The 27,545-nt window shown below is 43.2% G+C and overlaps 1 protein-coding gene across 2 annotated transcripts in view; it reads left to right on the top strand.

Annotated features, from left to right (window-relative positions):
- The window catches only part of ube2e3 (ubiquitin-conjugating enzyme E2E 3 (UBC4/5 homolog, yeast)), a 177,157-nt gene extending 155,743 nt beyond the window's left edge, over positions 1-21,414 (top strand). For both annotated transcript variants that reach the window (XM_060928964.1, XM_060928963.1), the window contains exon 6: positions 20,630-21,414. In XM_060928964.1, the coding sequence (XP_060784947.1) occupies positions 20,630-20,727 (98 nt within the window). In that variant the 3' untranslated portion in view covers positions 20,728-21,414. The remainder of the gene's footprint in view (positions 1-20,629) is intronic.
- Positions 21,415-27,545: the final 6,131 nt, after the last annotated feature.

Raw genomic sequence — 27,545 nt, forward strand, 5'->3', positions numbered from 1 at the left:
GTTTCTTTGGTTGGACAGAGACAGACCTCATAAACCCCATGAAGATAACATGCCCATAATACAATATTATGAAAATCATTCAGTGTCACAATACGGGTGTAAGTAAACCACACGGCTAACACCTGCTCACATTAGAGTGCAACATTAAACACAGCACAAAAAAACTAATGTGTGTATCTCAGAACTCAGCGAACTGGCACCTGCTTATCTTGGCAGTATTTCAGATATTTTCATGACATCATAAGTTAATTTTGCTGAGGCTTTGCTCGCAAAGCTCCAACCATAACGTACCAGAAAATGGAGGAAAAACTAAACAACTGGTACAAAAGCAGACTTGAATGTTTAAGTAGTTGTTAGGGAAGTAACGATGTGTGTATAAAAGCTCTGATATCAGTCACTGTTATCTATTAGAAAGTGACAACTTATCAGCCTTCATGAATCGTATATCAGAGCTCTGTGTTTAAACGTCGGAGGATGCGTGTATGAGGTATCACTCAAAATAATGCAAAACATCACTTTTTTTTTTATCCCTAAAATGAACCAATCAGCGAATGAACCTGGAATGCTTTGACGGTTTTGTTGGTGTTGGGTTTGAACACTCTGATATTAACCGACCCCTGGAAGCCCCACACCCTTCCCCTCATCTGTCATTAGTAATCAATCATTCACACGATACACTCATCTAGAGATGATTTTCCCACTTGAAAGATGCAGCGTTGGCTGTCGATCAGGGTAAATGGGAAAATATGAATTAAACTACATCAGTGCATGCTCAACTTAGTTGACATGAGTGTTGGAGTCAAGACCACCACAACCAAGGCCAAGCCATGACCAAGCCCGGAGTGTATCGAGACTGAGACAAGACCAAGACTCTGAGGGGTTGATCTCGAGTCAAGACCAAGACTCTGAGGGGTTGATCTCAGGTCGAGACCAAGACTCTGAGGGGTTGATCTCAAGTCGAGACCAAGACTCTGAGGGGTTGATCTCAAGTCGAGACCAAGACTCTGAGGGGTTGATCTCAAGTCGAGACCAAGACTCTGAGGGGTTGATCTCAAGTCGAGACCAAGGCTTTGAAGGGTTGATCTCAAGTCGAGACCAAGGCTTTGAAGGGTTGATCTCAAGTCGAGACCAAGGCTTTGAAGGGTTGATCTCAAGTCGAGACCAAGGCTTTGAAGGGTTGATCTCAAGTCGAGACCAAGGCTTTGAGGGGTTGATCTCAAGTCGAGACCAAGGCTTTGAGGGGTTGATCTCAAGTCGAGACCAAGGCTTTGAGGGGTTGATCTCAAGTCGAGACCAAGGCTTTGAGGGGTTGATCTCAAGTCGAGACCAAGGCTTTGAGGGGTTGAGATCAAGTCGAGACCAAGACTTTGAGGGGTTGATCTCAAGTCGAGACCAAGACTTTGAGGGGTTCATCTCAAGTAGAGACCAAGACTTTGAGGGGTTGGTTGATCTCAAGTCGAGACCAAGACTTTGAGGGGTTGATCTCGAGTCGAGACCAAGGCTTTGAGGGGTTGATCTCGAGTCGAGACCAAGACTCTGAGGGGTTGATCTCGAGTCGAGACCAAGACTCTGAGGGGTTGATCTCGAGTCGAGACCAAGGCTTTGAAGGGTTGATCTCAAGTCGAGACCAAGGCTTTGAAGAGTTGATCTCAAGTCGAGACCAAGGCTTTGAAGGGTTGATCTCAAGTCGAGACCAAGGCTTTGAAGGGTTGATGTCAAGTCGAGACCAAGGCTTTGAGGAGTTGATCTCCAGTCGAGACCAAGGCTTTGAGGGGTTGAGATCAAGTCGAGACCAAGGCTTTGAGGGGTTGAGATCAAGTCGAGACCAAGGCTTTGAGGGGTTCATCTCAAGTCGAGACCAAGACTTTGAGGGGTTGGTTGATCTCAAGTCGAGACCAAGACTTTGAGGGGTTGATCTCAAGTCGAGACCAAGACTCTGAGGGGTTGATCTCAAGTCGAGACCAAGACTCTGAGGGGTTGATCTCAAGTCGAGACCAAGGCTTTGAGGGGTTGATCTCGAGTCGAGACCAAGGCTTTGAGGGGTTGATCTCGAGTCGAGACCAAGACTCTGAGGGGTTGATCTCGAGTCGAGACCAAGACTCTGAGGGGTTGATCTCGAGTCGAGACCAAGGCTTTGAGGGGTTGATCTCGAGTCGAGACCAAGGCTTTGAGGGGTTGATCTCGAGTCGAGACCAAGGCTTTGAGGGGTTGATCTCGAGTCGAGACCAAGGCTTTGAGGGGTTGATCTCGAGTCGAGACCAAGACTCTGAGGGGTTGATCTCGAGTCGAGACCAAGACTCTGAGGGGTTGATCTCGAGTCGAGACCAAGACTCTGAGGGGTTGATCTCGAGTCGAGACCAAGACTCTGAGGGGTTGATCTCGAGTCGAGACCAAGGCTTTGAAGGGTTGATCTCGAGTCGAGACCAAGGCTTTGAAGGGTTGATCTCAAGTCGAGACCAAGGCTTTGAAGGGTTGATCTCAAGTCGAGACCAAGGCTTTGAGGGGTTGATCTCAAGTCGAGACCAAGGCTTTGAGGGGTTGATCTCAAGTCGAGACCAAGGCTTTGAAGGGTTGATCTCAAGTCGAGACCAAGGCTTTGAAGGGTTGATCTCAAGTCGAGACCAAGGCTTTGAAGGGTTGATCTCAAGTCGAGACCAAGGCTTTGAAGGGTTGATCTCAAGTCGAGACCAAGGCTTTGAGGGGTTGATCTCAAGTCGAGACCAAGGCTTTGAGGGGTTGATCTCAAGTCGAGACCAAGGCTTTGAGGGGTTGATCTCAAGTCGAGACCAAGGCTTTGAGGGGTTGAGATCAAGTCGAGACCAAGGCTTTGAGGGGTTGAGATCAAGTCGAGACCAAGACTTTGAGGGGTTGATCTCGAGTCGAGACCAAGACTCTGAGGGGTTGATCTCGAGTCGAGACCAAGACTCTGAGGGGTTGATCTCGAGTCGAGACCAAGACTCTGAGGGGTTGATCTCGAGTCGAGACCAAGGCTTTGAGGGGTTGATCTCAAGTCGAGACCAAGGCTTTGAGGGGTTGATCTCAAGTCGAGACCAAGGCTTTGAGGGGTTGATCTCAAGTCGAGACCAAGGCTTTGAGGGGTTGAGATCAAGTCGAGACCAAGGCTTTGAGGGGTTGAGATCAAGTCGAGACCAAGACTTTGAGGGGTTGATCTCGAGTCGAGACCAAGACTCTGAGGGGTTGATCTCGAGTCGAGACCAAGACTCTGAGGGGTTGATCTCGAGTCGAGACCAAGACTCTGAGGGGTTGATCTCGAGTCGAGACCAAGGCTTTGAGGGGTTGATCTCGAGTCGAGACCAAGACTTTGAGGGGTTGGTTGATCTCAAGTCGAGACCAAGACTTTGAGGGGTTGAGATCAAGTCGAGACCAAGACTCTGAGGGGTTGGTTGATCTCAAGTCGAGACCAAGACTTTGAGGGGTTGAGATCAAGTCGAGACCAAGACTCTGAGGGGTTGGTTGATCTCAAGTCGAGACCAAGACTCTAAGGGGTTGATCTCGAGTCGAGACCAAGACTCTGAGGGGTTGATCTCAAGTCGAGACCAAGACTCTAAGGGGTTGATCTCGAGTCGAGACCAAGACTCTGAGGGGTTGATCTCAAGTCGAGACCAAGACTCTGAGGGGTTGATCTCAAGTCGAGACCAAGGTTTTGAGGGGTTGATCTCGAGTCGAGACCAAGGTTTTGAGGGGTTGATCTCGAGTCGAGACCAAGACTTTGAGGGGTTGATCTCGAGTCGAGACCAAGGCTTTGAGGGGTTGATCTCGAGTCGAGACCAAGGCTTTGAGGGGTTGGTTGATCTCAAGTCGAGACCAAGACTTTGAGGGGTTGAGATCAAGTCGAGACCAAGACTCTGAGGGGTTGGTTGATCTCGAGTCGAGACCAAGACTCTGAGGGGTTGATCTCGAGTCGAGACCAAGACTCTAAGGGGTTGATCTCGAGTCGAGACCAAGACTCTGAGGGGTTGATCTCAAGTCGAGACCAAGATTCTGAGGGGTTGATCTCAAGTCGAGACCAAGGTTTTGAGGGGTTGATCTCGAGTCGAGACCAAGGTTTTGAGGGGTTGATCTCGAGTCGAGACCAAGACTTTGAGGGGTTGATCTCGAGTCGAGACCAAGGCTTTGAGGGGTTGATCTCGAGTCGAGACCAAGACTCTGAGGGGTTGATCTCGAGTCGAGACCAAGACTCTGAGGGGTTGATCTCGAGTCGAGACCAAGACTCTGAGGGGTTGATCTCGAGTCGAGACCAAGACTCTGAGGGGTTGATCTCGAGTCGAGACCAAGACTCTGAGGGGTTGATCTCGAGTCGAGACCAAGACTCTGAGGGGTTGATCTCGAGTCGAGACCAAGACTCTGAGGGGTTGATCTCGAGTCGAGACCAAGACTCTGAGGGGTTGATCTCGAGTCGAGACCAAGACCAGGGCAAGGCGAGACCGAGTCAAGACCAGGACTTGACTTGGGGAGGGGTGACAGCCATTAAAAGGAAGAAAAATTTCAAATTGGCAATGAGTCATGCTATTGATTGCATTTGAAGCAGGAAGTTTTACATCTAATCACAGTAACAATGTTAACAAATAAATCACACAATACACAGGCAACTTAGTGAAATCCCTGCACTTGTGGTCTTGAAATAAAATCCCGAATCCTCTGTGTCCGAGACTGAGACAAGACCAAATAAAAATGTGGTTGATTCCGAGACGAGACCAAGACCTTCAAAAAGTGGCCTTGAACCCAGTCTCAAGTACAACGAGACTCGCTGACATTAGACAGATGTTTAATGAACATCAGTGAACTAGATTTATTAAGGATGCAGTGAAATTTTGGCCTCTGAAAACGAGGCCAAAATGACCTGAAAAGAGGAAAAAAAGGCTGGTAACTTTGACCAAGAAAGGATAGGTCTATAATAAAGTGTCACATCTAACTTGGTATGTAATGATGTACTGTATATTATTCTATCCACATTCACTGGATATGAGCAATCGCACACTCTGATCGGCTACTCTACTACTAGACTATCAGCTCATATACCATGAGTAGAGAAAAACAAAAATGGCAGAGTGTGTTGCTGAACCATCCGAGGATGAAATAAAAACTCTCCTCGAAAACAAAACTGCAACAAAAAGTATTTGATGGTATTTGAATAAAAGTATTTGATGGTAAGAACTTTCCTTTAATTTTTAAAGAATTGTGAATAATTGTTTTAGACTGATTCAAAAGCTCAAAGAAGTTTGAAAATTACAGAACTGAAATCTCTGAGGAAGAATTAAATAAATGTCTAAAGCTATTCTAATACCTCGGCACGACAGCGAGACGGTGCTTTCTACAAAAAAACAACACTAAAGTCAATTTGTGCCTCCACTGATAGGGTGTTAAGAAGTCCGACTAAGTACAAATTATTTTGTCGGATGTTTTGTATAAAGTTTTTATTTCTAGAATTTGCAAAAACAAAAATGCTCTGTTTCTCAAAATCCAGTGAATGTGGGTAGAATAAAACAGTTATACGCTGCTTGGTTTGGTTAGAGCCATACTGCAAAAACAAATCTTTCCACTTTCGGTAGAAAATGTAAAATGGGTCACTTTGAGAGATACGAGAGTGAAAATAGTGAGGCACTTTCCCATTCGAAGTTAAGCCGTTATTAGCAGGTGAGCTGGAGTGAGACAGTTTGAGGAAGTGTTTCATTTGGCCTGTTTTTATCACCATTTCTGTGTGATCTAATTTCTGACGCAGCTCAACTCGGAGCGATCAGTAACTAAAAACAGCCAGACAGAAGCTCAGTGCGCATTTGGCCTCGAGGCTCCAGTTTCAGATCCCCAGTTGAGGCCGCGTGTGTGTGTGTGTGTGTGTGTGTGTGTGTGTGTGTGTGCGTGCGTGCGTGCGTGCGCGCGCGTGCGTGCGTGCGTGCGTGCGTGCGTGTGCGTGCGTGTGCGTGCGTGTGTGTGCGCGTGTGTGTGTGCGCGTGTGTGTGTGCGCGTGTGTGTGTGCGCGTGTGTGTGTGTGTGTGTGTGCTGCGTCAGCACCGAGGCTTTAGGAACAGAATAATCACACAGCTGCTCTGTGCTTTAGCACCTGACTGTAGAAAATGTTATTGTCCTGCATCAGTCATGGACAGACAGCATTGCTCAGTTGGGATTCACTGATGTCAGAACTTATTTTAGGGGAAGAAAAAACGCACCTAAACTTCTGTGAGCTTCATTAGCTGTTGTCCACCTGCGAGGTGCAGTATAGATCATACGCTCCCTCTGGAACCCCCAGAGAACGTCAGCGCTCCAGCGTGCTCGTCCTGAAGCTCGCTTACCTCAGACGAACGTAAAACATGATGAGCTGATAATTCTGTGCAGGAATACAGTCTGTATTTTTATGGGAAATAAATGAGAGACTGAGAGGGAGAGTGGTGGAGCGTTATCCTCTCCTGATAGTGTACGCTTTATACTTTTAACAAATCTCTCTCTCTCTCTCTCTCTCTCTCTCTCTGACTACCCCCTCTCTCTCTCTCTCTCTCTCTCTGACTACCCCCTCACTCACTCACTCTCTCTCTCTGACTACCCCTCACTCACTCTCTCTCTCTCTCTCTCTCTCTCTGACTACCCCCTCACACTCTCTCTCTCTCTCTCTCTCTCTCTCTCTCTCTCTCTCTGACTACCCCCTCACACTCTCTCTCTCTCTGACTACCCCCTCACACTCTCTCTCTCTCTCTCTCTCTCTCTCTCTCTCTCTCTCTGACTACCCCCTCACACACTCTCTCTCTCTCTCTCTCTCTCTCTCTCTCTCTCTCTCTCTGACTACCCCCTCACTCTCTCTCTCTCTCTCTCTCTCTCTCTGACTACCCCCTCACACTCTCTCTCTCTGACTACCCCCTCACTCTCTCTCTCTCTGACTACCCCCTCACTCTCTCTCTGACTACCCCCTCACTCTCTCTCTCTCTCTCTGACTACCCCCTCACTCTCTCTCTCTCTCTCTGACTACCCCCTCACTCACTCTCTCTCTCTCTCTGACTACCCCTCACACTCTCTCTCTCTCTCTCTCTCTGTCTCTCTGACTATCCCCTCACTCTCTCTCTCTCTCTCTCTCTCTCTCTGACTACCCCTCACTCTATCTCTCTCTCTCTGACTACCCCCTCTCTCTCTATCCCCTCCCCTCTCTCTCTCTCTCTCACTACCCCCCATTGCGCTCTCTTTCTAACCCTCCCCTTCTCTCTGAAGTGTAACTGTTCTATCAGCAGGTGACTGTACCTTCATTGGACCTTCAGGCTTGTGGGGTATTGATTAATCCACCCATGCCTAGGTATAGGAATGATGCTGGTGTGTTTTTGATTATGCCCACAAGGCTGCCTCTCATTTCTTTGTTTGGGTTTGAAAGGGTGCTCACGTGTGCCTTCATGCACCTTCAGTATTTCAGTGCATATTCCCATCCATTCTCAGACTCGGAGTCTTTTGCCCGTATGAGTGAAGAATAGTTACAGGAAACTGTTGAGTTCAAAATGTAAAAGTCAGCATGAGTCAAACAGTTAGTTACCGGAGATGGCACGATACCGGTTTTCCTTTTCCAATATCAATACTGACACCAAGAGTTTGAGTATCAGCCGATACGGATACTCATCCATCAGGTGGAAACAGTATGACAGAAATAAATATATTATTTACCAGCTTAAGGTCGGTCCGTATGGTGAAATACCGTGACCGAGGTCTTGAAAGTACTGAGTGAGGCCCTCTGTGCCGAGGTCAGTATTCAAGGCTGAGGTCACGGTATTTCACCATACGGACTGACCTTAAGCTGGTAAATAACATATTTACCAAATTCTAACAGAAAACGAGAGCGCCCGAAAGGGAAAACCGAGCCGAGGCGAGCCGCCATTTTGAATCCTCATTCAAATTCATTCAAATCATCCTCTATTCATTCAAATAGGAGTCATTCAGGATTCAGCCATGTTTCTGCTCGGCGTTAGCAACAGTTACAGGTTTTTAGCTTTCTCCTGAAATGTTTTCTTTTATTTCTTCTTCCTCAGGGGAGTAAAACTCGCTTTTGCTGTGAACACTGTCGTTATCGCTATCCATGCTGTAAAATTAATGCTATTCTCCTGAAAAATGCTGGCAAACATTTATAAGATTTTTGATAATCTGATAAATAAATCTTGTTTTAAAAAAAAGATAAATGTTGACAAAAAATTCTACTATGTTTGTTGTTGTGAACGAGCGAGTCGCCAGAGGTCCGTAACCGGGGTCCGTAACTGGGGTCCGTATCGTAGGATACAGACCTGCTCACCAGCCAATCAGAGCGTAGGATTTGGACCACGAAAAAAATAAATGTGACATTTCAGGTTATTTTTATGATTGGTGATTTGTACAGTGATGTACTGTCTAATCTTTCTAACAGACTGCTAGCAAAAGTAGTCATGCCTCATTTAAAAAAAAAAAACAAAACCTTAAAGCATATACGCAGAACCATGGCCTCACTTTCGTTTATAAATGCCTTGAGACCTCAAGAATGGCACAGGAATAGCTTTAAGTGTTTTACAATAAATCTAATATAGTAATTTTTATGATTAAAGTGATTTATATAGGTAGCGGTCTGAGTGAATGACCTTGATGTCCGTAACATCACAGCAGGAAGTCTGTCGGTCTCATCGCCATTTCCGCTATACTAAAACACAGAGCTGACTGCAACGCCGAGCCTCCATTTTGAGCTAATTTATCGCCATGCCACACAGATGTGTTGCAACACGACAGAAGGTGGATTTACGTTGCATTCACGGCCCAAGAATGTTCAAACTGCAAAGATTTGAACGCGTTTTGTGAGAAGTTCACGGGCACACTGGGCACCTACGAAGTGGTCCCTCCTCTGCTCTGCACATTTTACTGAAGACTCGTACGAGACCTCTGATCTGTTGAGGAGCGTTGGCTATAAGCCCGGATTGAAAGAGGGTGCAGGACCAACAATTAAAGGAAAAGGAAAGTATTTATTTTATTTAAATTTTTTAAAGCGAGTTCAGTTGCACCAGTTCTCCTGGAGCGTGAATCGAGAGTTGTTGCTAAAACCTGGGACAGAACGGGGCAGGACATATCGCTCGAGCAGTGACCTCCCTGCGGTTGTTGCTAAAACCGGTGACATCCCGTTCCGTCCCGGGTTTTAGTAATTGCCTGTAGAGATGGGATTTATGGCTCTTTGATGGGATCCGCATCTTTGTGATCCGTTCTTTGAAAAGAGCCGTTCAAAAGACTGGCTCATTTGGCTCTTTTTAAATATTTATTCAGTTTTAAGAAGACAGCGTCTAAAGAAGCCAGATCCCTCTGCTTAGACAGTGACATCAATATTTCTGGACATACCTTTTATATAAAGCAACCTAGACTTACATTATTGTAACCCCTAAACGCTCATAAATAACCATTAAAAAACAATGAGGGCTTCAATGAATGTCCATGCAGAACGGCTTTTCTGTAAAAAAAAAAGAACCCACTCAAGAACATAGTTATCAAGAACGCAAGAATATTTTATAGAAAAACACTTGTTTTACAAAAATATTTAAGTCTGAGATACAAAATGGATACAACTACAATAAATATAACACAAGAACTAGTTATCACACAAGAACATTTTAATAGAAAAAAACAAACTTTCTATATTAAAAATATTGAAATTGTAACAAAAATAGATACAACTAAACAGTCAGATAAATAGATAAAGTTATAACAAGAACACAAGATTATTTTAATAGGAAAAAACAAACTATTAATGCAAAAAAATATATTATTATTAGAAAAATAGATACAACTAAACAAACAGATAAATAAATAAAATACACAAAAATAGAACAAACAAAATGATGATAGAATAAATTAAATGAACGTCCGTGCAAAGTAGTTTTCCCACAATATTATCATTAATATCACACAACAACATTATAAACTATATACAAAACAATTTGAACTATTAGGCAAACAGATAAAACTTGAATAAATAAAAGGCAAATGCTGTTTAGCCTACTTCTTGTCCTTGGGCAAAAAAGAACGACAGAAAGAACGGCTCCCCCAGCTCGAGACTCGGTTCTCATCGTTCATGCCTAGGAGCCGTTCAGAAGGATCGGTTCGTTCACGAACGTCACAACACTAATTGCCTGAGCTGAGCAGTAATGGTGGAGTACTCTGTATGGAGAATGAGTGGAGCAGCCGTCTGATTTCTAAACTGGATATCACTGCCATCTCGCCCTTACGTGGAAGAAGCGAATGAACGGAGAACTGAACGAACAACTGACAGTCAGATTGTTTCAAAACAATCGGCCACAAGATCAGCCTTCAAGAAGCGAGAACACAGACGGGTAAGCTCCGACTCTCATTTGGATTAAAAAAAACAGCACGTCGTTTCCCTGCATTTAGATTAATCCATGTAACTTGTATTGTGTGTTTAAGTTAGCGGTATAAGATTATTTAATTTGCTTCAGAATGTGATTGTCTCAGTTCATCTGATTATTTAATGAGCCTTTTACGTTTTATCAGTGAAAATGCATGCATGTACATGTGTGTTGCATAAGTTATAACACCCATCCTGTTTTAATGAGAGTCAACCCACAATCAGTGAAGTCAAATCAGTCTTAAGCCCTATTCGCACGGGATTAGTATTACCTGTGAACCTATAGTAATTTGTAAATTCCCACCCAACCTCTGTGTTAAATCCCTTGCATTCGCACGGGATAAGCAAAGTCCGTAATTTACTCAATTTACAGACATCACGACCGGATATGTCGTAACATCCTGTACTTCCGCTGCACTTGACAGCCAGAGGCCTCTGCCCTCCCCCCAAAGAACCGGCGCGGGCAGGGCGTGCTAGCCCCGCGCCTCGGGACGAAGAGCCACGGTGCTCTGCTTCAGTTTCGTTTTCCCATCGGCGGCTCCAGCCCGACTTTGAATGCTCGTAGCTCGGGCAGGGGGGGTCCCAGCATCCCCAAACTTTACAGGCAGAGTCCTCTGCCCTCCCCCCAAAGAACCAGTGCGGGCAGGGCGCGCTAGCCCCGCGCCTCGGGACGTAATTCGCATGTTGGCAGTGTTGACATATTACTATAGTAAGTATATGGATAAATTAACAAATAAGGATTAAAAACAGTTGGCATAAAAATAGCACCAAGTATCCAACCTATTAGGAATTAATAAGAAATGCCCGTCATTGACAGGCAAAAAGTCATAGGCCACAACTTCAGATAGCCATCAATATTGCTATGTCCATGGAGGATATGGCCTGGCTATGAAATATTAAAAATGTTCCTTACCGAAAGCAGCCACACAAGTCATCCAGGTCAAAAATCTCTGAGCTCTCCTCTTGGATTTCTTGCTGTTTTTGGGAAGCGGATTCCATGTAGTGTGGTATGGGGCACGACTACCACTTGCCCCTAAAACAGTACTCATGAAAATTTCAACCGTAGCCTCCATTAGCCTACTCACAGTAACCGGAAAAGATATAAAACGCGCGCAATTACAATAACAAACACGGACATGCGTATTCGCACGGGACTAGTATTGTCACTGGACGTCTGTGTTTGACAAAATATAGTAGGTAATTTGTGGCAGAATTATTACTTTACAAATTACAGACATGGCGCATTCGCACGGGACTAACATCTCAGACATTCTCTGCAATTATTACAAATCGCCAGAGGTTCACAGGTAATACTAATCCCGTGCGAATAGGGCTTTAGTTGAGCAAGTCGGTGATGGTATTTCTTATTTTCAGCATAAATGTTTGTTTATATGGCTTTGGTCTGTAGCTGTAAAAGGCCTCGGCCTTAAAACCGGTTCCCGCTGTGACGTCACGCACTCAGGGCTGGCTGGCTCAGCGGGGCAGCGCCAGTCACAACTTTGCGGTCGATTTTAACTCTCAAATATATATTTTTATTCCCACTGATGCAGCATACAAGAGTCACGGCTGGAGATACTATCCACTCAGAAACTTATTTAAAAATAAAGGTTCTGTGTATCTCCTTTAAACACTTTTATTGAATGCATACAAAAATAATTTAACACTGAAAAGTTTTGGAGGGGGACTGTAAAAAATTTAAACTTTTGTTGTTGTTTTTTTTACACATTTGTCAAATGTAAAGACTGAAAACTTTCGCAAATCCACTTCGACAGTTTGTAATTTCTGTTTTAAAAAATGTGAAAAAAAAGTGTCTCAGAATCGTGTATCGTGCCAATTTTCACAGTGTATTTTTTATATTGTCGTATCACTCAGTCTTATCAATCTGATCTTAGCTTTTTGATTCAGTAGCTGTTTCACACAAAAAGCACTTGTGCTGCAAATATAATGAAGTCTAAATATAATAAAAATCAATCCTGCCAGATCCAGTCCTCTGTATATCACTTCTCATTTAAAAATAAAAAAAGAAAGAAAGATCTGATTTTTTCAGTAAAATAGCAGTTATATTAGCAGAGGGGGCGGCACGGTGGTGTAGTGGTTAGCGCTGTCGCCTCACAGCAAGAAGGTCCTGGGTTTGAGCCCCGGGGCCGGCGAGGGCCTTTCTGTGCGGAGTTTGCATGTTCTCCCCGTGTCCGCGTGGGTTTCCTCCGGGTGCTCCGGTTTCCCCCACAGTCCAAAGACATGCAGGTTAGGTTAACTGGTGACTCTAAATTGAGCGTAGGTGTGAATGTGAGTGTGAATGGTTGTCTGTGTCTATGTGTCAGCCCTGTGATGACCTGGCGACTTGTCCAGGGTGAACCCCGCCTTTCGCCCGTAGTCAGCTGGGATAGGATCCAGCTCGCCTGCGACCCTGTAGAAGGATAAAGCGGCTACAGATAATGAGATGAGATGAGATATTAGCAGAGCTCCTCTGCGCAGAGCGGCGCCTCATACTTAAGAGAACGAATCGACGTGATTTTTGATGGCTTTTGCAACCGTACGACGTGCGAACATGTCCCACCGCAGGGAACTTGACCGTAAGTGCAAGGCAATGTATCTCATATAAACACTTGACCACCAGAGAACAAAATTTGTATCTTTATTTACATAAGATAGATGGTTTTTCATCCAGCACTTGGGCAATTCCATGTAAATGTCAACCTCACCATGCAAAAATAAAGCAACATGTAATACATCAAAACCACTCCCAGAGATATCACCTAGGCCTGTATTTTACAGATGTGAATAAGTTGAACCAATTTGTAACCAACCTAATATGTCACTGTCAGTCTTTCTTTCTTATAATGTAAAACCCAAGCTACAATCAACTTTGATCATGTACAATTCTATATTATTGCCACAAGCCACAGAAATGTATGCTAAAATCCACAAAACAGCAAAACAATAGCCATCCTAAATATTATTTAAGAACTTTGATAGTTTTAGCTGATATTTAGAGAGTTTTTCAAAGGGTTATGGTGGTTAAATTGCTGATTTTCTAAACATATGCCATGTCTATTTCAGATGCGTCACATCCATAACGGAATTATGTCACATCCATAACGCTGATTTTTTCTTCCTAGATTCTGCTTAAAATAGAAAATATTTTAAACAAAGGCTTTTTTTATTTTCAGCTAAGACTCCTTTATTAAATGCATGCCTGCATTTGGATATTATGTTTGCAATTTCACAGAGTTTGATGAATATGTGTAGTCACCCTGGAAATGGGGTATTTTTTCCGTCACATCCATAACGCATGTCTTTTTTGGCATTTTCTAGAGTTCTAAATGTACTATGGGAATTCTTTTTTTCCCATGACTTCTCCAATATGAGAAGTCTTAAAAATATACAACAAATTTTAAAATACTGGAAAGGAATAAAAATTAGCTAGGTCAGTTGTTGCCATTTTGAGTCCAAATGTCACATCCATAACGCTGGAATTGCTCACTTATTTTTAATTATTATTTTTTAAATAATGTGGGATTATTTATTGAGTAACACATTTTACAGAAAATATTCACAACAGTTTCATTTAAAAAAAAAAAAAAAGAGTTAAAACAGGTTTGTTAGTCCACTCACTTGTTGGACAGTTGACAGTTTGTGTCGTGTAAGAGTGATAGACGGATGTAAGAGTTTCGCAGGAAGAGTTTTACTGAAAGCACGCAAGCAAACAGATCCAAAGCGGAGACAAAAACAGTCAGGGGTGGAGTGAGGCGCAGACAGGATATCAGAGGGAATACAATACTCACAGTCCAAAAACACAAACAGGGTTAAAACCAGAAAAAGAGATACAAATACAAGGCTTTCACAAAGTCTGTGTGTTACTCAGAGTCCTTATATAAATGTATGCGCTGTGATTGCACTCAAATCAGGAACAGGTGCATGGGGATTAGTTCTAATGGTGTGCGCACACTTTGCAATCTGCCGCTGTGTGCTCCGAGCTCCAACACACGTGGATGTTAAAGATGTAACCACACAGCTATTTGACGTATGGAGCATGATATCGGATGGTGACTCTACAGTAGTGGTGTAAAGTGAAAGCGCTGGTTCACTGCTGTCCAGCAGAGTCACACCATAATAAATGTGGTGGTGTTGTTTCTGGCGCATGGCATGAGGTGACATCTGTATCATAACTGCGATGTGTCTCTCATTACTGGGATCACTCTAGGGGTGTTCACACGGCACATATTTGCATCGATGCTGCACCGATGTATTTTGCTGCGATATATCTTACACCGGTGTAAATTTTGTGGAGCGTTCACACGTCACAAACCTGCTTACTACAGAGAAGCGTGTTAGCACCGGTGCAGCCCCACTGGCGTTCACACGGCAGTTTTTGCGACCGTGCTATACGATAGTAATAATGCGGAAATGAAATATGCGCATGCGTGAAAATGTACTTCCTTTTCCCGGTTGTCATGGCATCACCAAGCACCGGGAAAACAACGTGGATGAAGACACCAGTGTTGCCAGATACTGCTGATGTTTTCCAGCCCAAAATATGTTCAAATCCGCCAAACTTAAAACCTAATACTGCACTTAAAACCGCCCAATCTGGCAACACTGGAAGACACGCAGTCCTGTTGTTGATATTCGCCATTTTGGAAGCACAAAATACCAGGATGCAAATTATGCAATGCCCGTATGTAATCAACTCTCCTCACGCATAGCGAGTCTACCTCTGTAGCGTTCAGACGTCCCATTTTATATCGGTGCTGCCCTGCAAACTAGCATTTACTCCGGAGTAAATTTCTTAAACCACCTCCCGAGCAGGGTTAGATTTGCACCAGTTTAAGCAGCTTTCAGGGGCGACACCGGGATAACTTTGTACCGTGTGAGCGCTCTACCGGGGCAGCCCCGGTGATACACCGGAGTAAAAGTTGCCGTGTGAACACCCCTAGTGTCACAAGACAGTGCACTGATTTACTGATGTGAAAAACACGACACGACACAATTCAGTGGTTCATTCGTGGTGCTGTAATATTATTATTCTATTCAGGGAGATTTTGTGCCCTTGGGAATATTTTGCTACGTCAGGAGCTCCATTTTTAGGCACCGAGTCAAGATCTTTTTTTTTTTTTTTTCCTCCGATATCCGAGCCACCATTTTATACTGGTTTTGGCCAGATACCAGTCCCAGGTATTGTCTTGGAGCCATCTTGATCCATAACCTAATTTTATCATTTGATACAAAACATCTGTGTTGAAGTATCCTGATCTTGACACGGCCCATTAGTCATATTTATCGACGTGATTTTGCTGAAGGAGCTGACAAAATGACTGTGTACTTGCTTTCTTCTCCTAGTTGAAATAGACAAACGTTTCAGCATCATTTATCACCGCAGCAGCACGTTTTATAAAATGAAATCATTACACAGGAGCTGCAGTCGAAAGAACCAGCAAACAGACAGCGGTGGTTACTGTAGCAGGTGAAAAATCATCAAGTCACAGCTTGTGTTCCTAAAAACTGTGGAAACCTTTACGCTTCTGTACAAGTGAAGTGTAGTAGAGAAGGTCGTGATAATGATCGTGTTTTGATGTATGAACCAAATCACACAGATTCATATGACACACACACACCTAAATATCTAGTTTAGTGGTGAATTATTCTCAAATCTTTAAGGGTCTTTGGAGCACTCAAAAGGTCTCCGCTCGTGTTCTTCAGGAGCCCGTTGACAGTACTAAGTCCTTTCAGTGTACTTATTTTATTGGCGAAATAAATGCCATGTTTTTGACCACACTCTGCCCAAGATGCGCAACAGAAAAGCGTTTGTCCTCTCCGCAGGACAGCGTGAGTTTGAATCCTGCTGATGCCACAGCCATCCATAACCACGAGTCTAAGAGAGCAGAACTGGCCATGCTGTCTGTGTGCGAAGGGCACGCTGTGTCTCACCTGTCAATCACAGCGACACTAGCCAATCACGGGCCTTTATGAATTCATGTATGTAGATGGCGAATGTGTTACGCTGCCTTGTGATGCAGCAGGAGCTGCAGTTTGAAACCCGTGTTGGACTTGACCTTCTCAGGTTGATGGCTGTCGTACTGTATGATAGAAGAGACAGGGATGAGAATTTTCCGCGGATCTGCAGAATTCCGAGTTTTTCCCGCTGAAAATGTCATTTTTGTGAAACGTGTAAATCCGTTGAGAAAATTTCGGGGGGGGGGGTAGGGGTCGGCGCGAGGCGAGGCTTGTGGTGGCACAAGCAGGCAGGACCGACCGCCCACCCGCCAGCATCTTTCGGCAACGCTCATCGCAAAATTAGTTGCAGCTGTGATAACGGAAATCATCATTGCTTTCTTCAATATTTATGATAACGACAACTCACGACGATTTCCGGCAACGTTTTGGCGCTAGTTTCATCTCACTTCTACAATTCGCGGAGAAACAAGCTATACGTACACGGTTTTGATCACTTCTTAAGTTCTAGTTATTTTGGTTAGTTTTCAAAGTTACTTCGCCAATATGGCGAAAGTTTTGGACCACAAAAATGAGGATCGTGCCAGGGAAATCGATAAATCGAACGGGATAAAGAACTGTTTCCGATGGGCATGGCTCGATAGTAGCGTTACCGTGCAGACAGGGACACAAACTGTGACGACGTGCCTGACGGAACATATCCGAAAAGTGGACGTGCCGGGAAAGGTTCTGTGTATTCTGTGCTCGGATATGATCAATTATGGAAACAGAGGAGCTAGAAACGTCCAGGAGCACATCAAAACAAAAAAGCACAAAGGTACGTTTTACTGAAATTGTCAAAGATAGAGTCAGGAGGAATCTAATATATCGTTACGGTTACCTCCATTATCGCTCACGATATAGATAAAAATAAAATTATATCTGTAGGGATTTGTTATCTTAAAGTTTATAAACGTTTTAAACCATCATTGAATTTGAAAACATTCATTATATATTAGTGCTGTCAAGCGATTAAAATATTTAATTGCGATTAATGTCGCGACTGTCATAGTTAACTCGTGATTAATCGCAATTTAATCGCACATTTTTGTCACATTAAAAACCATTGTAGTTCTCTTATCAGCATAAAAAAGTGAATGGGCTTGCTCACCGTTCGAACTACGGGGGTACTCGGGGGATCCGAGATCCCCTGAAACAGACATGAGATCCCTTGAAAACATGATTTGGGAAATGTTGGGGGGGGTCTCTAAAATATTGGCAAAATGATGTTTATTGACATAGCAATCGTGTGTAACGGGAAGCATTTGCATATCCGAAGTGAGCGCGCGATGGAGATCCGCGCTCTGAGACAAGCGCAAGCACCCCCCCCAAGGGAAAAAAAGGGACCCCCCGAAAATATCGGCATAGTTCGAACACTGGTTGTACCAATGGTTTTTTTTTATTGCAGAGCATAACACGTCTTGTCACAGCCACTGCAAAGTCGGGCTGGAGCCGCCGATGGGAAAACGAAACCTAAGCCGAGCACCGTGGCTCTTCGGGGGAGGGCAGAGGACTCTGGCTGTGCGGGGCGTGGCATTACAGTCTAGCTGCTATTGTTTTTCTAAGCAAAGTCTCTGTTCCAAGTTCCTGGCAGTTTCAAAAGCTTATGAAAAACCTACATCATGTCACAGAGCGTTAATCTCGCGATAAAAAAATTATCGCCGTTAAAATTGAGTCAAGTTAACGCGATAATAACGCGACATTTTTGACAGCACTAATATATATATATATATATATATATATATATATATATATATATATAAATAATGCGGGAAAGTTGTCAGGCATTTCAGAGTTTTTTTTAAATGTCCCATTCTCATCCCTGAAGAGAGCGGATTGGTGGGTGGGGATTGGCCAAATTCGAGAGAAAATTAGACTTTTAAAACACAATAAACCTAAACCCTAAAACAAACATGGTTTAATCTTAAAAGCAAACAGTTTATCCCTGTTTATAGTGTTAAAGTGAACCTTCAGAAAATGTGATTCACTGAATACAAATTAAATACATGATTCTGATTATTTAACCTTCAAGCTCATGCTCTAGTGATGTGACACGGTGATAAATGTACACAATGCTGATGGAGATCCACATCCAGTGCATTCGAGTACAGAACCAAGACAACGCAGACCGTGTCACTGTCCAATTAACTTTCAGACCGCACAAAGACAATCTATCTGAAAGCAGTATCACATCAGTAATCGGACCATAACGCTGTAGACTGGAGCAAGCAAATAATATTTCTTGTCATTTTCTCTGCCTTATTAAATAAAATGTGTTCAGACAAGCTGTCGTCATACAGTTCTGTGCTTGTGTTTGTGGCTGGATGAGATCTTTCCTTTGCGATTGTTGTAGACTATTTCTATTTGGACAAAATAGGAACAGTGCATATATATATATACACATTACTGAGTCAGTTAGAAAACATTTTAAAGTCCAAATGTTTGGGTTTTTCCAGCACAAAATTAAATGTTACAGGGGAAAAAAAAAGTTTGTATCTGAGCAGCGTATTCCATCAGAGAGCACTCTTCAGATGAAAAAAGAAAACATAATGAAGGCTGCTGGGTTTCGGTGTAAAATGAAGAAGTGAGTGTGACAGTCAAAGTGTCCAGAAGAACCGTGGCTGGTTCTGTAAGATGCTCAGTAAAACCTACAGATCATTTCCGCATAAAACTGACCTCACTGGACCTGAGACGGACAGTTTTATTTATTTTTTTAAAGCAAATGGTCGTCTCACACCAAATACTGACTTTGTTTCAGTTATTATGGCTTACAGTTCGGACCCACAACACTGATGACTATAACTGCACCTATAACTCCAACTCTGACTGTCCCTCTGCTGAGTTTAGTTCCAGTCTGGAGCAGAAACACCACAACTATAATCCCCACTATAATATCACTTGGTCCTGACACTCAGGGAAATAAACGCAGAATACCGTAGTCATGGAAGTTTTTTCCAAGTAGTAGCACGTTATTCCGGGTCATACTGTACAGCTTGGACTCCAAAACAACCCATGTACAGTACACACTCCGGTGGCTGATAAAATACAGATAGGTCACGGATTACGGAAATATAATTTAAAAAAATAAAATAAAATACGGAGTGGTTATGGATTTTAATACAGATGCATCACGGACGCTAATAATTTACGGATGGGTCACAGACGTTTCAGTATATTACAGATTGGTTACCGATTTCATACAGATGATGCATCACGGATAAAAAATTAAGAATTCTAAAATGTTTGGACTGCTGAAGATCATAATTAAAATATCATACCTGAATTTATATGTTTTCTTTATTAATTTATTATTGATATTTCATGGAAAATAATCACATATCCGTGAATAAAAGATCCGTGCTTTGTATTATTATATTTTTTGTTTTCCGTGAATTCGTATTCTGTGGCTTCATGATGCAACAAGGATGTACAGAGATGCTCAGAGAAAAACAGTACGTGCTCAGACAACGTCACATGGAAACAATTATCTGATTGGTCAGATGTTTATCGGATCAGGTCCAGGCCTGGAAAAATGGCTCCAGAAGCAAATCTCACCGATACGGATAAACCCAGGCCTGGACTATAGGGATCGTTATCGGTCTGGTGTGAGCACCGACCACATAAACTGCAGGAGACCCATTTATTTATAGTTATTGGTATTGTTGGACCGGGTCTGTACGTTACAACTGGAGTAGACCAAATTTCAGCTCAACCTGAGAAGCAGTTATCTGAACAAACCAAATCAAAACCGTTGCAACCATTCACAGGTCACAGCTGTTTGAGCAAACCAAGCTCCACCCTGCTAGGATCAATGGCATGTTGGTGGCGGCCATGTTGTTTAAAAAATCTCAACATGTTTTTCATCATGACTGAGTTTCACAAACCAGTTTTGTGAAGATAGATCGGCCAAAATTCCTCGGACTTGTTGGCATGTTGCACAGTTGCCTTCTGTTAACGGTGTCCAGTGACATTTCTGCCAGACGCCTCAATCTCCAGTGGTTTGTAGTTCTGCTATAAAGGTTAATAAAAGCACAGTTGGACTCCTTCATCTTCAGTAAGGGCTTTATCCTGGTCAGGATCACCGTGGATCCCAGGAACACTAAACGCAAGGTGAGAGTAAACCCTGGATGGGACACCACTGAACATTTCCGAGCAGAGACCAGGAAATTATGAGAGTGTGCTGTGATTGGTCCAAGAGATAAAACATAACATAAATGGAGATTTGATGCACTTAAGTCACTAACTGTGTGTCTGTCTGTTCGTCTCTCTCTTTCTCTCTTGTAGCGGACCCACTGGTGGGAAGCATAGCCACTCAGTATCTGACGAACAGAGCGGAACATGACAGGATAGCTCGACAGTGGACCACGAGATACGCCACATAGATGCTGGCAGCCTTCCTCCTCTCCTCAACCTCCCCCCCCCCCATTCTGCCCACCCAAATGCCCCCCCACACACACACACATACCCACCCCCTCAGTCCCTCCAAATCCCCTACAGGAGCGATCAGATCCTGGAGCAACAGTTTAACAACGTGCAGCGAATCTTTATAGCCTTTACAGTACGGACTTGTGTATATACGTCCCCCTGAATCTGCCTTGTTTTCTTTCACCTGACACAGACTGGGGAAACAGACGAGATCCCGCCAAGCTAAACGCTAATGGTGTATTTTTTTTTTTTTCTTTGTAGCTGTAGATTTTAGTTTTGTTTAAATGCCTACTCGCAAGTCTTGCTTCTTTGGGATATTAAAAAAAAAATGTATTTTGTGATGTATTAAGGATACTGTTCCTGAAAGGTCAACCAAATATTATGGTTCATTTAGTCTAAACCATTATCTGTATGATGTTATTAAAAAAAAGTGGAAAAGCATCTAGGTGTAGAATATTAAAGACAATGTGATTTCTCTGAGCCCCCGGAGCCGTTTCCCGTTCTGTGATGACCCGATGTTGTGAATCTGTTCTACCTTTGTCACTTTGTAATGAAGAGAGGCTCATTGACCGTTTTGTAGCTCGGCTAAAATGAGCCACCGATGTAATATCTCCTCATACACAATAAAAAAAATATAACCTGTCTGTCAGCGTGGGTGTGTCTCTTTTCATCCTGACAGAAACCTTGTGACTTCATGAGAGAGAGAAAAAGTCCTGGTTCTCAGCATCGAAATGGATAGAGTCGACTTTAATTAGCTCATTTTAGCTTTGGCCTCTGTGGAGGAAGTCAGGGTTTTTAGCTCATCGGGCCGTAGGCCAGGCACGTGTGGTCCGTCCATCATCTGTCCACAATTTACAAAAATCGCTACTCCTCCTACAGGATTGATCAGATTTCAATCAAGCTCGCAGACCATGTTCCCCAGGTGGGTGTGCATAAAAGTTGTCAAGACGGTTGCGCCGCTGGTCATGTTTACAATTTTATGGGTGTCTGAAATTTTTGGGTGACTCGTCACATTAAACACTACTGTTTGTAAACTGCTCGGATGTTTTCACTGAAACTCACCCAGAAGACTCTAAAGACGTATTCCAACAAGAATTGTTCACCAGGTGGTGCCACCTGCCATGGATGCGGCTACACAGGGGTCATATACAATTTCACGGATATCGCTGCTCCTCCTACAGGAGTGATCGGATTTCAAACTCGCACACAACAGTGGCTGGGACGAGCTGCAGCCTCATTGAGGATATTTCTATTTATTTATTTATGCCTGGGCCCGAGAACATTTTCCCCTTTGAACTTTTACACATTTTGAATTTGAAAATTTAACTGGGATTATATGCCATGAATTTACACAAAGTACCCCATAATATTAGTGTATAAAGAAGAGTTGTGACATATTCAGAATCGTAACACGATGAGTGGAGTTTGTGAAAAACCATATCAGTCACTGTAGATGGATTAGATGTAACTCTGGTAGGACTGTTAATACGTTGTGAAAAGCCAGGGACGGATCCAGACTGATCCACCTGCATTGGTCAGAAATATATGTGCATCAGTCATGGGGTGTTTGTTTACTTTAGCGCTAGCCGGCTACAGACCAATGGTTCTGGATCCAGCCACCTGTGGTAAGCAGTGATGGGTCCCTGACTTAATTACCTGTATTCTCATGATGCTTTGTATAGCGTGACCTGAGACAAAGAATCTAGATCAAACCGATAAAATGCTCCAGAAAGTGGTTGAAATTTACCACGAATAACCGGCTGAGCCGTAGTGGGTCGTGCCTGGGCTGTTTCGAAAGGTCTCAGGGAGAGGGAGGTGCCTGTAATGTTTGGCAGAGCTACAATTTTCAGTGGCCGAGTTACGAATTTTTAAATCCCTGCATGCATGCGCAGCTGGAGCCAGGGCTTGCGTTAAAGTTTTCAGCGAGCCGCACTCGCGCAGGGTTTCGGGGACGAATAGCGGGCCGATCCGCAGTCGTGGCGGGCCGTGGCTGCCTTCTTCGGAAAGGGCTCTGCGTGCTCTATGCTTCTGTGAAAATCCATAGCGATTTGGTAAAATTAGTGAAAATAATTCTGAAAATGTGCATCTGTCAGATTCTTGGGCTGGATCCGTCCCTGGAAAAACCAAAGTCCAACATTAGCTTCATAAAGTTTTTACCTTTTGAAGATTTCGCATCCGAGTTGAAATCACCAAGTAGACACATTTCAGAGCTATCCAAAGGTAGAGACTCAAGGTACTTGATAAACATTGATAGAGAGTTAGTAGCATTTGATGGACGGTACACGCTACCAATCTCGACTGGCTGAGAACGAAGAAATTTTAAATGGCAGGTAACCGATTCTAACTCTTCAAAGTCAGATGGCAAGGAAAGACGATCGTAGGATAGACACTGGTGTAAATAAATTGCCGTTCCTCCTCCATTTCTGCATTGATCACGACATTCTACACAGAAATTTTCGATATGGATTTCTTTTTTGTAATCGTTGAACCAAGGCAGGTTTCTGATAGTGTTATGACATCTACTTTGTTTTTACGAACAAACTGACTGAGATCTTCGATATTCCTTAGCAAACTTCTTATATTCAAATGTACAATTGTCAGTCCTTTTAAACATGACTTGAGCTGAACCAAACGATGCAGAAAGACCAGAGTTTGAATTTAAAATATCATCCGTACTTGTTTCTTCTTTCAACTCAAAGAAGGAATCACTCAGAGGGGGAAGTAAACATTTAGTGCAAAAATATTCACCTCGTTAAAGTGCCACAGGATCTCAAGATAAATGCACCGGTTCCTTGAAGGCTGCAGAGTTTGTTCGAGAACATATCTAAACGACGAGAAGACCAAGGAGCTCTCAAAACAAGTCTATGACAAAGTCCTGGAAAAGTATCAATCCGGGTTTAGTTACAATCCCAGACTCTGAGCATTCCATGGAGCCTGATTAAATCAGTTATTACAAATGGGAAGAGAAACATGACAAAAGTCTGTAACCAGGTGAAAAGAGGAAGAGAGGTTTAGTCAGAGATGCGACCAAGAGATCAGTGTTAAAGCTCAACATGGTACTACCACCACCATGCTGCTCATCAACCCTGACTGTGAAGCATGGTGGTGGTAGCCTTATGCTGTATGGATGCTTTTCATCAGCAGGAACTGGGAAACTGGCCAGGGTTGAGGGTAATATGGAGTCAAATACATGGCGATCTGGAAAGAGATTTGAGGCTGGTGCAGGACCGACCCTAAGCGTACTGCCAAACACTTGACTGCCCAGTCAAAGGCCAGACCTCTGTTGAATTGAGAATCTGCATACATGGTGTTCTCAGGCTGATCAGTGGTGTTGGGGTTCCTCAAAATGTAGCTCTTTGTGCCATGGCCAGAGGCCAGAAAACCGTTTCCCACGTTTCCTGACTCTCCAACATACCTTTCGGCAATTTCCAAACAGCATTTGATATCGCTTGCCAGTTTTATATAAAGCTCATGTCTTTATCAGCGTTGCATATCTTGAACCTGATGTTTTGCCAGCTCAGCTCTTCTTTGTAAAATTACCCCAGCTCTATCAGATTGGATGGAGACTGTTGGTTAACAGCTTGTCTTGCCACAGATTCTCAGTTAGATAGAGGTCTGGGCTTTGACCGGGCAAGTCGAACACAGTCAGGTGTTTGGCAGTATGGATTGGTTCTGCACCAGTCTCGAATCTCTTTACAGATTTTCTTCTTAGATTGCCGTGTATTTTACTTCATATTACCCTCAACCCTGGCCAGTTTCCCAGTTCCTGCTGATGAAAAGCATCCATACAGCATGAGGCTACCACCACCATGCTTCATGGTCAGAGTTGATGAGCAGTGTTGTGTTTTCAATCAAATATTCTCAGGTCAAACATTTCATTTTTGGTCTCATCAGAACAGGGAACTTTTTTGTTAATGTTTCCAACATGTGATTTCATCTGGCTTTGTTTGTTTGTTTTTAATGCTGCTCTTCCAGAGTCCAGCTGTGTGGAGTATCCAGACTTTGGCTCTACTATGAACAGCTTCTCCCATACGAGCTATGGATCTCTCCAGCTCTTTCAGAGTTAGCCTTGGGAAAATGATGAAAATAAAGCGCTATGACTGATATTTTGCTATTGAGATGGGAGTAAGTTTTCAGTGCAGAACATTTGAAATTGAAATGATTTGCATTTGTGTAAATTATGAAAGCTCCATGGGGAGAATAGCGGCACTACGTGCCTTTTTATTCTTGGATTTGGACTTGCGTGTGGACGGTCCTCTTCAATTCAGACAGCGTGTTTTTCACAGTGTTCACCGTTTCCTGACGCCAAAGGAAAGGACCAAAGCGTTGCCAAACATTACTTCTGTAACGTCATCCATTTCTGTTTTGATATGGATGCTTGTTTGGGGTTATTGTTTTGTTAATAAGATCTATTTTTGTTCAAGTGGCCAAGTCTTAACCTCTTTACAGAGGCAAATAAGTTTTGGGGATGAAATATTCCACTACTCAGTAGAATCCATGGTGCGATCAGTCTTTACAGGAGCCCTTGAACCACCAGCTGCAAAACCAGTAAGTTTGACGGCTTTTCCTTGCTCATGGGTCGGAATCCTGGAAAATATCAAGCTGTTCTGGACTTTTAAACCTTTTTTTTTTTTCTAATTATGGGAAAACCATGGCCTAATGATTAGAGAAGCAGCTTTGGGACCAAAAGGTTGCCGGTTTGATTCCCTGGACCAGCAGGAATGTCTGAAGTGCCCTTGAGCAAGGCACCTAACCCCCACCTGCTCCCCAGGCTGCTCTGGATAAGACCGTCTGCTAAATGTCTGGAATGTAATGGCACTGATGGTGTGTGATGCACTTTTAACCTGCTTTTGTAGCTTTATAGTGGAAAATTCACATCATTGTATGAAACCTTTTAGCAGAAAACATGCAGCACTGTTATTTATATTAATTGTTGTTATTTATGTACTTATGCAATCATTATTGAAAGGGTGCCGATAATTCTGCAGCATATTGTATACAGTGCTGACCTTTGTGTGTGTGTGTGTTTATGCACTGCCATGCCTGACTGACACCAGCAGCCATCAATCAAAGTCCGAGTGAAGTGAACATGCACAGTTTCGGGTCGCTGTGTTCCCTGATCATCGAATTAAATCAAACATACGGATTAGGAGAGGTGACGCTCTGATACTGAGTACTGAACTGCATCCTGAATAAGGATATGATTGTGTGTGTGTGTGTGTGTCATATTCACACCCTGGAGAAGCAGTAACTGCAGAGTGATGTCGACAGCCCCCTGGTGGCTCGTGTTTTAATGACGTTTGCCCTTTGGCTGTGAGGAGAGACTCTTGTTTCCCCTTGCTGTCATTTCAGAGGAATCACACGGGGACACGGGGCCCGGATTCGTTTCCAAACTCTGCTGAATGGATGTGACTTTTTTTGGGAGAGGGGGTCTCAGAACCAGCTAAATATCATCTGAGGAGGAAAAACTTTTCAGTGACATCTCTTAACGTCAGGTCACATTTGATTACAAAGCTATCTTATTGAAACGACACGATAATTTAAAATAATGGAATCAGCAAAATTAAACAGATAAAACACGAGTAAGCTAAATTGAGCATCTCGGATAAAGATAGATCCTGATGCCTATACAAATCGATTAAAGTTTGTTTAAAGTGACTGACTGGTTCCAAAACTGGTTGTTTTCTTTTCAGCCAGCAACGTCTTTAACTGTAAACTAAATTCAGTATAGACTTATTTTATGACTGTAATTCAACTGCTGTAATATTCGGCTCATTATTAAATTATGTACAATTTGTCTGTTTTTATCATTATGGAGCGGTTCATACGCGACCGTTCCACTGATACAACACTTTACCGTTCAAAAGTTTTGGGGTCACTTTGAAATGTCCTTATTTTTGAAAGAAAAGCACTGTTCTTTTCAATGAAGATCACTTTAAACTAATCAGAAATCCACTCTATACATTGCTAATGTGGTAAATGACTATTCTAGCTGCAAATGTCTGGTTTTTGGTGCAATATCTCCATAGGTGTATAGAGGCCCATTTCCAGCAACTCTCACTCCAGTGTTCTAATGGTACAATGTGTTTGCTCATTGCCTCAGAAGGCTAATGGATGATTAGAAAACCCTTGTACAATCATGTTAGCACAGCTGAAAACAGTTGAGCTCTTTAGAGAAGCTATAAAACTGACCTTCCTTTGAGCAGATTGAGTTTCTGGAGCATCACATTTGTGGGGTCGATTAAATGCTCAAAATGGCCAGAAAAATGTCTTGACTATATTTTCTATTCATTTTACAACTTATGGTGGTAAATAAAAGTGTGACTTTTCATGGAAAACACAAAATTGTCTGGGTGACCCCAAACTTTTGAACGGTAGTGTATGTCCAAGTTGATGTTCTTTATACATGACTTGCTTTTGACTTTAGCCAGTATCTCACTGGGCTGCCACAGCTTGCGACAAATTGCAAACGTCATTCGTGAGAGAGTTTCAAAAGTGTCTTGAAACATTCATGGGGCTTCTCAATTTCCTCGCATGAGTCGCAAAGTGTCGCTCCTTCGTCGCTGAAATTTTGAACATGTTCAAAAAAATTTGTGCGACAAAATTTCTCTCAAAATAGCCGCAAATGCGTCGCTGGTGTCGCAAAGCCGTCGCGAAGCCTTCTCAAGTCAGTTTCCATGAGGCTTCCTCTACTTCCCTGCCTGCCGAGGGAAAGCCGGGCTGCGACAGCCTGCGACTAGCTAGAGACACAACAATTGCGGTAAAATATGCGAAT

This window comes from Neoarius graeffei, chromosome 9 (genome assembly GCF_027579695.1).
Source record: "Neoarius graeffei isolate fNeoGra1 chromosome 9, fNeoGra1.pri, whole genome shotgun sequence".
NCBI classification, from domain to species: domain Eukaryota; kingdom Metazoa; phylum Chordata; class Actinopteri; order Siluriformes; family Ariidae; genus Neoarius; species Neoarius graeffei.